The sequence below is a fragment of the Natrix helvetica genome (assembly GCF_964273705.1).
Source record: "Natrix helvetica genome assembly, chromosome: 1".
Taxonomy (NCBI): domain Eukaryota; kingdom Metazoa; phylum Chordata; class Lepidosauria; order Squamata; family Natricidae; genus Natrix; species Natrix helvetica.
The window spans coordinates 178,758,286-178,777,538 of NC_138548.1; the positions used below are offsets into that span (position 1 = coordinate 178,758,286).

At 38.2% G+C, this 19,253-nt stretch overlaps 1 protein-coding gene across 10 annotated transcripts in view; it reads right to left on the reverse strand.

Annotated features, from left to right (window-relative positions):
* HECW2 (HECT, C2 and WW domain containing E3 ubiquitin protein ligase 2) overlaps window positions 1-19,253 on the reverse strand; it is a 170,709-nt gene that overhangs the window by 63,434 nt on the left and 88,022 nt on the right. For all 10 annotated transcript variants that reach the window (XM_081944322.1, XM_081944321.1, XM_081944324.1 and 7 more), the window contains 6 exons: window positions 17,847-17,941; window positions 13,383-13,455; window positions 11,394-11,563; window positions 9,943-10,085; window positions 5,157-5,257; window positions 826-2,178 (listed from right to left, as the gene is read on the reverse strand). In XM_081944322.1, coding sequence (XP_081800448.1) covers window positions 826-2,178; window positions 5,157-5,257; window positions 9,943-10,085; window positions 11,394-11,563; window positions 13,383-13,455; window positions 17,847-17,941 — 1,935 coding nt within the window. The remainder of the gene's footprint in view (window positions 1-825; window positions 2,179-5,156; window positions 5,258-9,942; window positions 10,086-11,393; window positions 11,564-13,382; window positions 13,456-17,846; window positions 17,942-19,253) is intronic.

Sequence of the window (19,253 nt, forward strand, 5' to 3'; positions counted from 1 at the left end):
TTTAATTGTGGATAATTAAATGGTCCTTTGAGTAAATGAGAGAAGAAAATAATAATTGTCCCTCGGTATGTCTATAGTGTTATGTTGCCAAGAAAAGAATGTATTATCTCAGTACAAGAACTCAAGGTTATCATTTGGGGAGAGGGGTGACAAGATTTTAATTTTTATTTATTTCAGAATACGCTATGAAGAAATTATGGAACTTCTGACCAATTAAACTTGGTTCTGCCATAGTCTACCTTCAACTTTTAAAGAAACAGAAGATGACTGGTCACAGAGAGGAAGTGGAAGTTCCTCCTAAGCCTGAGGTCTGGTGAGTTCAAGATTGGTTGGGAATATAATTCTCAGAATTCCCAACCAACTTGTTTGAAAAATCTGGAAATTGTAATACCAGCCTTCCCTGGGGCACCAAGCAGAGGAAGGATGTCTAGCCCAATTCCTTGACCAACTTAGCTTGCCTGCTTTCTTCAATGGAAAACAAAGGCCATTCAGTGTTTGAATGACTAGACAGCACTAAATAGTGTAAATAAAAATCCTTCATGACGCTTTAAAATGATCTGCAGCAAAACCACAGTACACCAAATCCTGCCTGGATTGTTACGCTCATGCAGTTTTGTCAGTAGATTCTTACAGTCCTTGCACAGGGATTAAGAATAAACAGATTGGGAAAATACTGGTGTTGCTATGCAAACCAGTGTTTCATATTTGGACTATATTTTTCAAAATTAAAAATTAAACTAGCTTGCCAAGGTAAATATAATCAATCATGGAACGAAGGTAGGTAAGTTATCAATCATCTTACTGCCATTCTTTAGTGCTGATTACCTCCACTAGCTCCAGCCTCCTGTGAAGCAGCTCCTTCACATGATGCTGATGCGCCTCTCATATCTTCCTCTTGAGAGTGGTTATGTGCAGCTGCTGCCTGCAGGTTCTGTCTCCTCTGCCATATCTCTTCTGAGTCATCACCATCTGGGAGCCCATATTCAAACAACTGGCCTTCCTCCTGAGTGCTTGGTAAGTGCACTGCAGGTAAAAAGGCCTGAGTGCACACAGTGTCCTGAGTTTCTGGCTCACTGCTGGACGCCTCTGCTGCGCAGGCACCCTCTTCTTCCTCCTGAGAAGAAAAGGCTGGAGTCTCGGGAAAGCGATTGCTTTCAAGGGAAGAGCAGCAAGTGTCAACAGAGGAGAGTTGGGTAGCTGTGCCTTCATTGCAAGAGCCATCAGCCCCTTCTATGTCACTTTCTCCCTCTGGCTTGGTGCTTGATTCACTAACACTCTCTGTATGAGCAGCATCACTTTGCTCGGTCTCTGATGAAATCTGAGAAGGTTCTGATCCTTGATCAATAGATTCAGCTTCCCTGATTTCCCTTTTGCTCCCAGAAACTGACTCAGAAGTTCCAGGATCCGCACCAGACATGGGTTGTTCTGCCTCCTGAGGTACAGAAATGGTATTGCTTGCTGAATCTTCTAGACAATCATCCTGAGAATTCTGAGGAGTTTCAGTTTCTTGTCCTGCTGTCTCCAATTCAGCAGGCCCATTGGACATCTCCTCCTGACAACAGGAAGATTGCGGAGGTATTTCTACATCAGGCGCTGTCACAATTTCTTCAGAGACTTGGCTTTGTGTTACTTGGCTTGAGGAGCCATTTAAGAAAGCTGATTCATCATTTCTAGTAGTACCATTTAGCATAATCAAACCACCACCGTCATCATCCACTGATGACTGGAAACCCAAACTTTGATGGAATTCATGTTCCTCTTCATCAGAATCAATGTGAAGCATAGCATTAAGTCGTGTATCAGTAGGAAAGCTACTCTTCAATTTTGGGGATGCCCCAATAGTACGTTCATTACAAGCAGAGGTCCCAGATCTAGGAAGATTATTTTGTTCTATTGCATCTAGGTAGTCATTCAAGGAGTCCTGGCGGCCCCTGGGAACTGAGGACCTTGACGTTGTAGAGGCTGAATCCTCTTGATCTGTTTCCGAAGTAGTACTAGTCCTAAAGGAATGCCGCAAGATGGCATGTCCAGACGAGTCTTCAAGAATTGGGCCATTTGAAAAAAGTGGATGTGTATCATGAGGCCCTGCAGGTATATCCTCATCATCAGAAGGACTTCCTAAGTCCCCATTGACAGAATTTACTCCAAGAAGGGTTCCTACAGTTTCTGGTGAAGCATCTACAAAGAAAAGACAAAAGGCTGATTAGTGAAACTGATGCATGCGTCTTAATTGTGAACCTTAAGGGGCATGCATAAGCGCACCAGCATGCCTACCATCCCTGTTCTAATATTCCCTTGTATTTGTATTCATTTCATGTATTCATAATCATGTTTATACTTAATTCTCTAACTGACAACCTCAGTACAGCACTTTGTCAGAACAGAATGCATTGGATTTCTAAGCTCTCAGTCTTGAATGAAGAATTTAAAGAGGAAATCCTCAAATTCTGAGCACAGAGGTTATACATGAAGTACGTTGGATGAAATATAACATCATGTGAATAGATTTTTACTGCTATCTATGCTGATACTTATTCCTTTCTTTGCATCTACCACAAGTCTTCAGATCATTCTCCAGTTCTTGGCACTATTTTTTAATAGATTTTGAGGGCCCAAGTGGTTTGTACGAGACAGAAGCAGCCCTGGAAACAGTTCTGTGTACAGAACTATACCGCTGACTTTCATTTAACATTTCCCTAAATCTCCTTTTAGGAAATATTCTACAATTATGCATTGAACATGATTTCAAGTGGAGCTCCATTCAATACATTGTGCTTCATCTCAGACTCCAATCCAAAATGAGACATACCTCCCATCAATTAATGTTGGAGCAACACATAATAGTAACTATGGAGATTCTCAGTCATCCAGGGCATGGTTGTCCCAAAGATGCTTTTTCAAGAGGCAACTGGAGTTTCTGGTTTTTCTTTGATGTTTCGCTTCTCATCCAAGAAGCTTCTTCAGCTCTTTTTGGATGAGAAGTGAAACATCTTCAAAGAAAAACCAGAAACTCCAGTTGCCTCTTGAAAAAGCACCTTTAAAGACACATAATAGTAAATTCTCTTTTTTCAACAGAATTAGGTTTACTTATAGAAAAATTGCAGGCTGCCAAGTTTCAGAGTAATAGACAACAAAGCACAATGATTAGAAAGCCCCTGAGAACTGCATTATGTCTGCTACAGTGGGGAGGCAGCAGTAGACATGAGAGAATGGTGAAGAGTATATGAAGGATCATCACAGCTCCAAGTAATCTGGTAGCTATAATTGAATATGGAGAAAGTGCTTATATTGGGCTACCACACTACTTTATTCTCATACATAACAATTATATAATTAGTTGCATGCAGTACCAGCATATCCACATAAATATGGTTCCCTAAAAGGCAACAGAGGCCACAAATAACAAATTACTTTAGTGTGATTAGGAAACAAACTTGACCTACTTCATTTTTTTCAATTCTAACATTTTAAGGAGAAGCAGGAACAATGCAATTGTTTTAAGATTCATGGTTTGGTTTTGATCACTTTACAGGGACTTTCTTAAGCTACAAAATCAGTTTGCACATCCTTAACCAAATACACTTTTGGATGCAGACAGAAGTTTCTAGTAGGTAAATAATAATTGAGGAAGAAAGAAGAAATTAAAACAGAAGATCTTGAATATGTAACTTAGGATCATATAAAGAATAATCCTTTGCAAATAAAATCATAAATGGAAAATGGAATCCTCAAATTCTGAGCACATTTTCCTCAGCAGCACCTACTAAACAGCTCAAATATTAAATATTAACTTGCTTTTTCATTAAAAAAAAGAGGTTTTGTATCATGATATAAAAACCAGTTGGGCATCCTTTGAATGCACATAGATTAATTAAGAAAGACCAAATTCTTACCATAAAATGCATGATATTTAACAGAATAATTTAAGAGAGGGGGGGGAGGGAGAAAGAGAGAGATGGGAGGATAAGTTTCCATCTATGAGACGTTATAATCTTAATATTCTTTTTATTAATTCATTGTAAATATCGGAAAATTTGGGAGCATTAATTCTAATGGAAAGCAAGGAATGTACAGAACTTATTAACAGTAATTGCTATAAGAATGATTAGACAACAGAATGATTTTAATTAGGTAGACCAATTAGCAAGTACAAAGTCTGTTAAAATGCCTACCATTGAAATACTATAAATAACTTTCAAAACAGGAAACGTTAATGAAAGATTATAAAACTAATTAAAAGAACTGATATAAAATGACATCTCAAATAAGGATATACAGGGACTATAGAAGGAAGAAGAGCAAGGATGCAACATACAGGGGGCAGCATTAACACCACAGAGGACCAATCTATTTTCTTAAGCCTCACAGGTTCAACCTTCTCCCAAATAACATGGCAACATCCTGCTCTTAGCCAAGTACAAGAATCTCCCCAACTAAGATGTAACTCTGAGTGAATCTCAGCAACTTTATCTAAAATGCTTAGATTCTTCACAGCAGCCATTCATCAGACTCAAGGTCCAAGTTACAATAAAAATAGTTGCTAGCTGGCATTTTACAGACTTCACAGCCAAAAAAATATGTTTTTTCCTACCCATATCTCTATAATGTAGACTCTTGTCTTTCTCCAGTAATGATCTAGCACCGTGATGGCCAACCTGTGGCAATCAGAGCCCTGTCTGCAGGCACGTGCGCACCTCCCACCAGCCAGCTGGTTTTCTGGTCTCTGCTGCGCATGCACAAGGCGCACCTGAGACGCACATGCGGAGGTCTCGTGCAGGTGTATGTGGCATGCACAGGGGATACGTGTGCATGTGCAGGGGCGGGACATGTGAGGGGGAGCACATGTGAGGGGGAGCGCATGCATGCAAGGGGGTGTGGGGTGTGGGGGAGTCGCACATGCATGCGCAGGGGTGTGCACATTATGGGTGCACGCATGTGCATGCACTTTTAGCACACAAGGACAAAAAGGTTATCCATCACTGCTCTAGCATCTTTATTGTCACTTCATTCCTAAAAGCTTCTTAGAAAACACCATTGCCATATTCATTAAATTCCAATGTTAAAAATCCAAATTAATCAAAATTCATCCTAACATTCTGTGAACACTATTCAGTCATAAAACAACAAACATGTTTGTAGATACTTCAAAATCTTACCTTCATGAAGAGAAGATGTAATCTCTACCTTGAACTGAAGACATCCACTCACATGGTCTGCCGGTAGCCTTCTACCAAGGTTATAACTGAGAACCTGATCTCTGCAAAAGGGAATCGTGTATGAATATTTCCATTCTGCTTTCTGTAACTTTCAATATGTTTTAACTAGCTGAGGGAAATGGGGATATTTCCCAGATGTGTCACATACCTCCATCACCCCATTTGCTGGACTTAGGAGGAAAGGAGCATACAAGAATACAAAGCTTATAGTGAAGAGAATACTTTCTGACTGGGCCAATAATTTTATTTTTCAGTGTTAAAATTCCTGTACTAACAAAAAAGATACACTGATCCAACTGAGGATAATGTCACCAAAGTAGACTAATATGCACGTGTCATTGGAGATACTTGTGTATTCTCAGAACTTGCAACTCAGTAACAAGCATCAGGATTTCATGCAGTAATGGCTCCTCAGGAAAATAAAGATGATTTTCACCAAGTTCTTCTCAAATTCAAATAAAACTTCAGCTGAAGAATTCCTAGCTTCCCTAGCCTCCATTTTCATGCATAGTAAACATACAAGATGCTTTTTATGGAGGAGGAGGAGGAGGAGGAGGAGGAGGAGGAGGAGGAGGAGGAGGAGGAGGAGGAGGAGGAGGAGGAGGAGGAGGAGGAGGAGGAGGAGGAGGAGGAGGAGGAGGAGGAGGATGATGATTATATTGGATCCAGATCCATTATAGTCTCAGAGAAATCTGTTTTCCCACTATGAAAACCCCATTAGGGCTGTGTTGCTGTGTTGTACAGGAGGTTTTAGTGCCTACCAATAAAGCATGGCAAGACAGAGAACCTGGTTATCTTCGCAATAATTCAACATGTTCCTTCTTTTTTGGTGGTGGTGGGGATTCAAAGTAAGAGACAAGAAAGGATCACTACAACCCTCTCTCACACACACTCTCTCTCTCATGTGCGTACACTTGTACCTATATCTCTTCCTCTCTCCTTCCCTCAAGTAATTGTCGACTCCTAGTAACTGCCTGGATTTGGCCCTGCATTTTCCCACTACCTCCTTCCTAGGGCCTGAGAGAATGTGACTACCCAAAGTCATCCAGCTGGCTTTGTGCCTAAAGGCTAGAACTTACAGTCCCCTGATTTCTAACCTATACTTTAACCCCCACACCAAACTGGCTCTCTTACAGTATAATGCTATGCTAAAAAAGTAAAACATGCCCTTGAGTAGACCCAATAATTAGCTGGGCACATCCATACCATTCCCTTGGTGTCAGTTATGGAAGTATCTTGCCTTCCTGTAGTTGTTATCCTGGTTTTTAGTTTCTTAATCCAGGTTGCAGTTAACAATGATGTCAAATCCTACTATTAAAGGGCTGATCCTGCTTAGCTTTTGAACAAAGACAGGCTTGACCAGAGGCTGATACCTGTTGATCATACTACACATATATTTTGTAATATTTGATTGGGTTAGATATATAATTGGCAATAAAAACTTTGTTGAAAGAACAAGCACAAAATAAAGGAGAATGACAGATATAAAAAGATAAAACCAATCAAAATAATTTGATATTTGCATCTAGCACACACAATACATTCTTATGTGAAACAAATTTAACCATTGAAAATTTCATGAAGCATTAATTCAAACACTCTACCTTCTTATAACATAGAAAAGAAAAAATGCCAAAATGAATGAATTAATCAATACATTTTTAAATAACTTTTTAAAAATAGGTTGTATAATTGAATGTTTCATCATCTTGTATAAACATCCCCTTGCCCATGGCTGTAATAAAGATATTTATCATTTCCTCATCTAAACATTACACATTTTATTTTAGATACAGAATTTAACATGCATATTTTTCTTGTCCATATGACCAACAGTAATACCAATATTTTATTTAATTCAATCTTAGTGAAAAGCATAATATTTAACAAGATACTTAGCCATTTAACAATCCCTGATTCTGACATTTTTCCACATTCCCAACAAGGAATTCTCTCAAGGCATTTGTATTAGAGCTTCTTCTAAAGATAACAACTCTATGATCAAGTCTAAAAACTGTGGGAGACAGACTAAGCCAGGGGTGTCCAAACTTGGGAACTTTAAGACTTGTGGACTTCAACTCCCAGAATTCCCCAGCCAGCATGGCTGGCTGGGGAATTCTGACAGTTGAAGTCCACAAGTCTTAAAGTTCCCAAGTTTGGACACCCCTGGACTAAGCCATTACTACCTTTTACTGGATGACTTAAGTTCTCAAATACCATTAATATACCTTGCCTTGAATAAATGTTGATATCAGGGTAAAGATGTATATATTTAGTTTATATATTATTATATAAATAATAATATTTCTGAGCAGTTCTTGATTTTTCCAGAAGATGGTTTGTACTGTACTGCAATGAGCTGTTCAATGCAAACTTGAACAGAATGTGATTTTTATATATATATAAAAATCAATGTACATGTACAATACATTCAAAATGTGCAGTATTTTCAAAGTGAAACACCCAGTACCTCACGGAGCAATTTCATGTTGACCACAAGATGGCAGCCAAAATCTACAAACCAGACGGAACTCACTGATATCGAGAAAGCATTTTATGAATATGTAAGAAACTCTTCCCATTAATCTCTTTTTTAAACATGAACCTAGTTAGAATCCAGTCAGGTCTTATTAATGAATATTTCAATATTAAAAATACTGTGCTGGAAGAAGTCACCAGCATCAGCGTGCAGATCATAATAATATTCTAGCAAACAGTTCTAAGTAAAAAGATCTCCAAGGTAAACATTCCAGATCTTAACCTCTTGTGAATGATTAAATAATATCTCAATTTTTTCCTAATTAATAATTATACTGTAGCATTCAGTAGTGTGCAAATTTATTAAAAACACATCTATTTGACTAGCACAGCACAATTTTGAATTCTAGTTTAGAATATAGTTGCTGAAGCAAAAAATATAACATGAAAAAAAGTTTGAAATTTTAGAAACTTTACTTTTTAGGGCATCAGCATAGTATTTTCCTGCTAAAACTTTGACCAAAGTTTAATGAAGAATCCTGAATGTTTTAGAAAACCACAGCATCTAACTGGCTCTGTGGAATACTCATTTTGTAGGCCAACATAGCTTAAGTAACCTGTTCTTTCTTTTCAAATCTGCAATGTATTTTTCTTACCTGCATCAACATCACTTGGGAAAAGCTGATAACTGTTTTCAAACTGAATTTGTCTTTCTCCATATATGCAACGTATTATATTGCTGAGAAAATCTGTGGGAAAGGAGCCATTTGTTTACAAGCTGGTTTGATTCTTAATAGTCATGCAACAGCATGACAACACTGTGATGAAATAGAAATGTTGTAGAACTCAGGACAGGCAATATGTACACATGCCCAAAAGTCCTCAAGAAGATCTTGAAGGAATCGCGCCAAGCCTTTGAGTGGTTGCAGATGTTTCACAATTTCAGAGAAGAGATCCACAGTGGCATTTCACTTACTAAACAGCAACGTGCTTGTTAAACCACAGTTGCACATCTACGTGCATGTGTACAAGGCAGTGTGTGCCTGATTAGATGCCTACTGACAACAAAGTGAAGTGTTCCACAAACTTCAGAATGTTCTCAGTCAGGTTCTTAATTTTCTAGTAGAAAGATAGGAGATCTGAACTTTATATTCATTGGACCTATGGTATTCCCTGGGAATGTTCTTATGCTAAATAAAAAGTGGTACAATATTACATAAATAACTGGTTAACGTTCTTGTGTAGTAAATCTACAAGATGCAATTCAGCAATTAATTAAGGTACATTAAATGTGTGCCCGAGTAAAACTCTGCGTGCCAAACCTGGTGGAGCAGCCATTCCACAGGTCTTATGGGAATTATTTCAATCCCTCTAATGAATGCAACTGATCCAAAAAGAGAAGCAGAAGCAGCACAAATGCAGAGCAACAGCAATTCTGAAAAAATCACAGTAGGATCCTAACCTAGAGAGGATCTGGGTGAGGTCCCTCCTATCTCAGTAGAACACTTAATAGACAATCTACGGAGGTACTGAGTAGCCTAGACTTGCTTTGTGATCTTTATGATCTGTACCGTAATTAAAGTACTGTAAGTATTGCATTTTATGCTCTCTGTTACAAAGCCTCTTACTAATTAGTATGTCCCTTTCCTAGAATTTTTATGTAAGTATTTTATCTAACACTTTAGTTTTCAATGTATGATCCTTCCCAATGTGACTTACAATGCTTTACGTTAGTTTTTCACCCTATATAGCAACACATCTTCAAACAGATTCTTAATGCATATTAAACTTCAACATCAGCTATGTTTGATTAATGCCTTGCTCTATACAGTTGTTTAAGAAGCAAATTAACTTTAGAAATGTATTGAACTGTTGATTGGGAAAAATAATTTTGAACTCACAAAGTACCTGTAGAGAGTATATATACATTCTAACCTTACTGAATTTAATCTCATCTTTTCAACAATAAAATATTTGAAAATATTTGAAGCCAGACAATAATGTTGTCAATAAATTTGCACACTACTGTACGAACCTGTGACTTATAATTCAGCACATTTTAATTTTAATATCTTGTTAAAATGGTATATGAGGGACTGTGTTGAAAGAATGATACAACATATAAGAAAAAAATTAAGAATTGTAAATAAAATAAATTGGCACCAAATATTTAAGTCTTTTAAAGGAAAAGAATTTTCCCTTTCCTTCAGATAGGTTTAAAATGAACAAAGAAAACATATTCATTTACCCTATTGCATGTCTTTCCAATAGTCTCTGCACAGGTATAGTGAGCTTTCCAAGAAAACGCTTGATGATAGGACGACTTTTGGCAAATTTATCTTTGATTTCGATTTCCAAGACATCAGTCAAAAGTGCTACAAAAGAATATTTCTGCAAACATAAAATATATATGCATCCATATTTCATAAAAAAGCAATGAAGATAAGTATATCTATTATTTGTTCAGCAATACTTTAAAAGAATTATTCCTATACAAACATCAATTACTATAATCCAGATTTCACAAATATCTATTGGCAACAGTTTGAGACCATTGTTAAAACAGGAAAATTAGAAAACATTTAGCCACAAAGGCTTCACATAAGCATTAATTTAGTGGTGTGTTAAAAAAATACATCTCCATTAGAAAGAACATTCTATGTTTTGTCACCAATCTTCCCTTAATGACTGGGAGCTATCAGATTCTGTTATTAAAAAGTGGTACCAATCTAAAATACTCTTACAGCAATGTTTCATGACTAGGATTAGGCACTCTTGTTAGAATGCAGTGTTTCGTTTTCTCCAAACGTAACATTTTTCATAAACAGTTTATGAAACAGTTCCAATTTTGTCTCATCAGTGCGCAAAACATTGTTCCAATAGCTTGCTAGATCATCCGGGCAGACTCTAATAAATTCAAATAGGTGGCAATGTGTTTTCTGGAAAACAGTGGTTTCTTCCTCAATATTATCCTACAACTACGCCTCTTGGTTCAATGTTTTGCATATGTTAGATTCTTGAACACTGGCATCAGATAATGTAAGAATGGCCTATAGATCTTTTGCCATTACTCTGGAGTTCTTTACAACCTCCCATATGATACATCTTGTTTTTGCAATGATTTTTGTTTGATAAATAAGTTTGGGAAAAGTGACATTTTCTCTATTTGTAGATTATATCTCTATCTTGAATTTACAAAAGACAAAGTCTTTGGTGGCAATAGATTTATAGCGCATTTCAACCTAAGAGACCACTTTTTCTGAGGTCTACAGTGTCACGGAAAGCCAATTCTATGGTGGTCACTCAACAGGTGTATATGTGGAGGGGAGATTAGTAGGGAATAGGCCTCTGAAACTCTCACTTGATTGTTTTCTGACTGAATGGAGCATCTCAATTTAACCCTTTAGACATTCACATATTTTCACCAAAAAAGATGGTGAATTTGTTGCCTCAATATATTCAATAAAAACATTAGGACTTAATAAACTCTGATCATATTGTAAATGTACTGCAGGATTACAAACAGCTCTAAAGGTTTACAAACTTTCTCTTTTCACTTTATGTCCAGGTAAATATCATCTAAAATTGCACCCTGCTTCTGTACCTAACATGAACCAATAGCTATAAGCAAGAACATAATAATCTGGTGCCCAAGTAATCGTACCACAGCTTTAAGTTTTCTTCAAAACCATTTATTACCTCTCTATGCCAAATAGGATTAGTTGTATTACTGATGATATTGGACCGCCTTTCCTGCCCGTGGTGTGCAAATGTAGGAAACGTTTTCTTTTTTCCAGGCTGAATAGACATCTTTAGGTAAGGGTCAGGATTGAAGAACATTCCTTTTTTAAGTCCAATGGCCCGAATATCTTTGAAAGAAAAGGCGAAAAAAAGAAGAACAGAGAATAAGAAGAATACAAGAAATATAGGTAGTCCTCAACTTACGACCACAATTGAGCTCAACATTTCTGTTGTCAAGTGAGACGTTTGTTAAGTGAATTTTGCCCCATTTTATGACCTTTCTTGCCACAGTTAAGGGAATCACTGTAGTTGTTAAATTAGTGTAACGTGTTAAGTGAATCTGGATTCTTCTGCTTGTCAGGTCATAAAAGGGGATCACATGACTCCAGGGCACTGAAACTGTCATAAATATGAGTCAGCTGCCAGGTGTGTAGATTTTGATCACGTGATCATGGGGATGCTGTTACCATCGTAAGTGTGAAATAAGTCCATAAGCCACTTTTTCAGTACAGCTGTAACTTTTGGTGGCCATGAAACGAACTGTGGTAGGTCGAGGACCACCTGTACATCAAGCATACTTGCTAAAAAATATTTTTCCAATCTATCATTAAGTGTTCCAACAACATAACACTTTGCTTTTATATAGATTTACTGGTCACACTAGCAGGGAATTGTGAAAGCTGAACATGTAGCTGAAGGATATCATGTTGAGTAATGCCGCTACAGAAAATTCACTGCTTGTGTTAAATTTGTTTATCCCATTGAATTGGTGAATGCAAAATTGAACCTTCTCATGGACATACCTACTGTTTGAACATATATGCCAAAGCCATTCAAAATGATGAACTAGCACTATGACATCTTAGTTCGAAAAAAGCCCCAAAGTGGGCTGTACCCATTAGTAATGTTTGTTGATGCATCATTTTCCACAATGGGGAAGAAGCTAACCTTGCAGAAGTATAAGGACAGCTATCAGTCAAAGATAAACATGGTGTTCAAGTATTTTTTTAAAAAAATGGATGGAATAATTGTGCATTGAGAGGGAGGGAGTTGCCATATACATCTAAATAATAACCACAGATTATCGAAGCTTCCAGGAATTATACCTAATGAGTTGTTAAGTTAATAAAAATTAATAAAACTAGGGACAGGCATAACTAATATATTGCTCAAGGATGAAAAATCTTGCTGCAGATTAAAGCAGGAATGGAAAGCCATTTTGACCACCCAAAATTACAAGAGAGAGATTTTAGCACTAACAAATTGAATCCATAAACCCAAAGCAGTCTGGGGGGGGGGCAGAGAGGGTGAGAGATCCTTAACTGTGCTCATAGCAGGCACTGGAAAGATGCATCAGGCTTCTCAAAGGCATTTACCTTGCTCTCCTTCCCGGCTGTTACTACTACTTGCATCTATAATTGTTACTTGAGCTAAAACATCTGGCTATGTAATTGGGCTATGTAATTCTCATTTATTTCAGAAATCATTCTTTTATATTTCTCCTCATCCACCGTCTTTTTCACTTCATCATTCGACCAAGGGTCTCTCTTCATAATCCTTATAAGCATCTGACTCACAGCCTTCTGTGGCAATTCCTTCCAAGCATCTTCTCCACCCTCTTCTCTTCCTGCTTTCTATTCACTCTGTTCACCTTCTAATACTTGTTCATAAAGGACTTGGGTTTTCTTCCTGCAGTCATTCTATTTTCACTCCAGTTTCTTTTATTTCTTTCCTTTTTTTCCATCTATCTTTAATGTTCTAGTCTCCTGACTCAAACAATCTGGATCCAATCTATTATTTTCATCAGATATTCTTCTTAAATTTCACTCAAATTTCCACTTAAAATTGAACCATCAAATTTATTTGATTTTTATTCTTTACAGAATTCCCTATTAAAAAAATCGTAATGCTCTGCTTTAAAGGGACAAAAACATAAGCAAAACTTACCTGAGAGTGTAAAACTAATTAATTTTCGGGAGTGCTGACCTGTAGAAGCACCATCAGTGCCTTCTGCCCCCATCTAAAAGGCAAAGAATATTTTATTTTGTATTTTGCAGTTCAAAATATAAGAAAAATCTGAAAAAAACACCCTTCTAAACATAAAACAAAGTGATTCATCTATTAAATTCTTAAAATACTTTCTATATAGGAATCAGTTAATTAAGTGCACAATAAATAGGTGAACAAAATATCCTTTGTTATAACAGAATTAGTAATGAGAAAACAGATGGCTTTTGTCGAATATCAGTGTTATGTCATTTTTTGTTTTGAAATACCATTTTGGTTTCTGCAGCACACATATTGATTTATTATTATAAATAACAAGTTATAGTTTTAGTTATTGTTCTGGTCCAACAGGGGATGAACAGTTGGAGAAAGAAACATCAGTCACTCACAGCAAACTCAGTGGAGCATAGAATCAAAATAGGATTATGAAAAATATGAGGGAATTATCACAATTGTCAGCCTCTGTTTCACTTGCTTGCTTTCGGCTGCCATGGAACCGGGGAGGAGGGTGTGGTATTTGGGATGGGAATAATTAGTACAGGAGGATTTGTCAAACAGGGAGTTTTGTTCTCACCATCGTCTGCGCATGCTGATGGCCAATGTTTGGACCTGGTCAAGGCCAACCGTCCTGCATACCAACCTGATGATGCTACTTGGAGATGCACTCACATGATACCTAAGGGAGATGCAGATTGGGCAAAGGGTGGGGGTTGTTGAGGGAGGGGCTGGGCAAAAGTTTGATATGTATGATTTCGCGCTTTTCTACGTCAGACCTTGCTTTACTTCGCTGCTATCTATTCATAACCAGTAAAAGTACTTTTAATTCCACAAACATTGGAGTGAGAGGTTTCTTTCTTGGTTAGTGAGGGAGGCATGCCTGACAACAATGGCTGAATAAAATCCAAGATGTGCTACATTTGAAATGTAGAAAATAAAAATGTATTAAAATTGAAAGGATTACAGCAACTAAACATACTCAATGATTCCTATAGATTATGGAATTTTGATTATCAAACTAAAAACAAAACAGAAAAAAAATGACTTGGGAATTGTGATTTGGCCTTCTTGCTAGTTAAGCTCTGAACAGCAATACATCTTGTTCCAAATTCCACCCATTGTCTATATTCTTACTGATATACAAAGATTAACTATTATATAAATAAGCCTGTTTTATTTAACCTCAAGATCTGGGTTTGAAAGAGCAGATAATTGAGGAAGTGACAGCTAAAAATACAATTGTAGGGATCTGAATGTCTAATAAAAATAGAAGAGACATAATACGCTTTATTCTGGTAAGTTTTATTTTCTCCAAATAGCTGTTGTATACATATTGTTGTTCTTCCTGGTTACTGATAAATTTACAGAGAAGATGGTGAATCTTTCTATTTACTGAATTATGTATACTCATATGTATGTTATCTTAATATTGCCATCAATTTTAAGAGTTATGTTTATATTATATCAGAAATTGATACATCATTTGCTTTACTTATCAGATGTCTAACTCGCCCATCGTAATTATTACACCACATGCTATTATGCTATTGTTTATTTCAAGGGTGCACAATTATTCTCTGGCCAATAGCAGCACTTTTTAAATCAACTTTTTCAATGATCAGGGGTTGTCAGGAACAGCAGTGACATCACCAGAATAAAGAGGACTGGACTCTTGAGTTTCAGGTTTGGCAGAAGCATGATTCATTCATTTCACCTGTCATATTTTTCGCTCCATAAGACGCACTTTTTTTCCTCCCAAAAGTTGGTGGAAATATCTGTGCATCTTATGGAGCAAATATGGGCGACAGGCAGCAGCAGTGAACGGCAGCAGCGATCCCCACCACCTGGAACAGCTGGTTGGCAGTATTTCAAGGGGCCAATCCAACTGCCGATCAGTTGCTTGGAGGCGAAGGCTCCAGCATTCCCCAACACAGGCAGCATATACAGAGGAGGCAGGTTGTTTGCTGTTTGCTGCAAGGACACTGGGCAGATGAATACCGCATGGACACTGGGAGGCAGAGGCAGATTTTTTTTTCTTGGTTTTCTCCTCTAAACCTAGGTGCGGCTTATGGTCAGGAGCATCTTATGGAGCGAAAAATACGGCATTTTGTCGAGAATAGCAAATTGCACTGCTCTTATTTGTGTCTGCCACCAAATACTGCCTAAACGGCTTCCAATAGATTCTTTTTTTTCTTATCAATCTTTTCAAAGAGAAAAGGGTCTACTTTAATATTTTCTTTGTCTAAACTTTGCCTAATTGTAGAAAAGAGTTTCCTTAACATGATGCCTCCAAAGAATATAAGTAGCCTACTGCAAGGTGCAGAGAAGCCAGTTACACTTCTAAAACTCATGGTGTAATTATCCAAAATTGAACACAATTGCAATTGGGCTTCATCTGCATTTTGTCTTCTACAACAAACTAATTAAATATGCATAGCATGTTTGTTTCAATGAATTGTACAGAATAAGGAACACATGCAATCATTAAAATATCTTGCTTATTTAGGAAGGTACTTTGAAGACATTTTTGGTTCTTCATTGCTAAGTTTGGCTACTGCCTGGACTAGACCTTGCAGTTTTCTTTGCAAGGTTTTTCAGAAGCATTTCCTGCTTCCCAGGACTAAGAGGTAGAATGACTAGCCCCAGGTCACCCAGCTGGCTTTGTACCTAAAGCAGGACTAGATTTCACAGCTGCTTAGCCTAGTTTTTTTAACCACAGTGTTAAACTGACTTTCACCTACACATTTATAAGCCTTTTTTTAAAAAAAGGAATTGGGTCAACAATACTTGATGTAATACTAACATCTCTTAGATAAGCCAGATTCTGCTAGGCAGAATCTGAGATGAGGTTGCTAGCCCGCTCTCACCTAGGAATCAAACATATACCTTTCTAATGAATATACATTAAGCCACACAAAGATGGGGGAAATTTTTTTTACTCGGGCCAGGTGCATGCCTAAATACTAAAGATAGCTTTGCTAACACGGCCTTCTACAAGCTGATCAGATTTGTTGCACCAGAAAATCTACAGCCCTGCTCAGCATCACTAACATTCAAGGTGTACAACAGATACAGCAAATACCTCGGGTGACAGCAAGTTGGGAAAGGCTATTTGGAGTGTACTGTTTCCACACCAAGGTTTTTTTGGGTTATTTTGAGTGGCTTAACATTTCCTGCTTCTGAGGGTTGAGAGAGATTGACTGGCACAAGGTCACCAAGTTGGCACTGTGCCCAAAGCAGGACTACAACTCAGGGTCTTACGATTTCTCACCTGCTGCCATAGCCAGTGCATCAAATTGGTTCCACAAAGTTGTTCAGCTATCACAATATTATTTCATGAATAAAAATGAATCGGGCAAGGAGAGGGGAATAAGGAGAAGGAGACATGTTTTATTGTGATTTGCTGAGCCTAAGGTGACCAATTTTGTTTTGGCTCCAAAGTTAAGGGGATTTAGTTCTGGTTAGTGCTTAGATGGGCAGCGTACAAGGGTATTCAGGGATCATTCCAGATCCTCAGCTGGAATCAAATTCTATTCCAAGGCACATTTACTTTTACTCAGGCCCCCCAAAAAAGCAGGCTAGTGAAGGCTAAGGAGGCATAATTATGACACTAAATAGTCTCTATAGGACCGTGATGGCGAACCTATGGTGCACATGCCACAGGTGGCACGCAGAGCCATAAATGCTGGCACTTAGGCCCTCAGCTCCACATGTGTGTGCCTGCCAGCTGGTTTTCGGCCTTCCACAGGGCTGGTGGAGGCCATTTTCATCCTCCCCAGGCTTCAGGAAAGCCTCTGGAGCCTGGGGATGGTGAAAAACAGGCCCAATGGGCCTACCGGAAGTTCATTTCTCAACTTTTGTTAGGCCCATTGGGCCCATTTTTCGGCCTCCTCCAGGCCTCCCCCAGGCCCCCGGAGGCCCTCCAGAAGCCGGAAACGGAGATCATTTCCGAACTTCCGGTAGGAGGTGAGGCAAGCAGTGTGGTGCATGTGGGGAGGAGCGTGTGTGGGGGGGTTGTGCATATGTGGGGGCGGACTTTGCATTATGGGTTCTGGCACACATGCACGCTCGCATTTTTGGCACTCAACTACAAAAAAGTTAGCCATCACTTGCTATAGGACATCAGAGATGATAAAGCATGTCCAGATTTTGGGAAACCATTAAGTAAACCCAAACAATCTTATCTGACACAACAAGACAATAAAATTCAAGATACCTTAAAATCAAACAGCTTAAGAATAAATGAAATGTAACCTTTAGGGGCAAAATATCACTCATCACATCCTTATATTGATATCCTCATTAAATCAGATAATTCATTGGAAAATACTATTTGTCAAACTAAATTAACAGGTTTAATGTTAGTGTTAAATAAATTGATCCACTGTAAGCAATATATATACTTACCATCACAGCAGGGTTTTTCACAGTGATACATGGAGTTGTTGCACGCTGGGCTCCGCTTATACCATGGTAGTATTTAAAGCAGATTTTTATTTCAGCTAAAAGGGGGGGGGGGAATGAAGGGAAAGAAGTATAAGAATCCATGCACAATTCATAATGAGTGAAGAGAGTCAATGGAACCGCTGCCTTGATACAACAGAAGCCACAATTCATTGAGACCATATTACTTAAATTGTAGCAATTTGATTAAATAATGATATCATTAGTCTAATAATTGTTTCTCCAAAAGAGATGCCCTTGAAACCTTTGGCAGGCAACATACGTATTATTAAGCTGTTGAAACTCTACAGATGCCAAAATTAAAATTAAGCAGCCCAATTAAGGAAAGGATTTCAGCTTTTTCCTCCTTTGCTTTCCACATCTATTTTCCCCCCAAGTTTGTTTTTTTTAAGCAACTGCAATAACCTGTCATTTTTCCTGGACCCCACAATCCATAACAGCGTCTGTTTTTACTGTAATACATTATCTCTTTTTGAGCCAGTTAAGTCAGAAGTCAATCAGTCACAAGTTGGAAGGCCATACCTAACAAATAAAAATGACAGCCCAGCCATTTTTAAATATGATACTTGCCACTCCAAATGACAAAGGAAAGTTGGTAGGTTGATAATAAGAATCCTGAGGGGCTAAAGAGTAGCAGGAATATTTCCACTCATTCACTTCTTGCTGAATTAGAGGGAGTGATGCAGTGGCCTAGAGGTGGCGTTCTAGCCTCACAATCAGAAGGCTGTGGGTTCGATCCAGTGGTGAAATTCAAATTGTTTTACCGGTTCTGTGGGCATGTCTTGATGGGCGTGGGGTGGCATGGGGTGGCTTGGTGGGCGTGGCAGGAGAAGTGTACTGCAAAATCTCCATTCCCACCGCACTCTTGGACCAGCCAGAGGTGGCATTTGCCAGTTCTCCGAACTATTCAAAATTTCCATTACCAGTTCTCCAGAACCTGTCAGAACCTGCTGGATTTCACCCTTGGTTCAATCCTAGGTAGCGGCAGAAATTTCTCTCTCTGGGCACAATGAGTAAATATCTACTGGGACCTCTGCATTGGTGACAGGAAGGGCATCTGGCCAGTATAGACTCAGCTCCATTAAGTTGCCCCAACCTCACTCTGATGCAAGGGATTACAGTATTAAAATACTTCCTGCTGAATTGGAAGATTGTAATAAACATCTTTTATGTGAGGGACCATAATACACTTTCAAAAATCCAGATGTGCTCACTAATCCAAGACTAAGTTCTAGACTAAGTAATTATCAGCTGCAAATCTGCTCAGAGTTAGCAATAGCAGTAGCACTTAGACTTATATACCGCTTTTACAGCCCTCTCTAAGCAATTTATAGAGTCAGCCTATTGCCC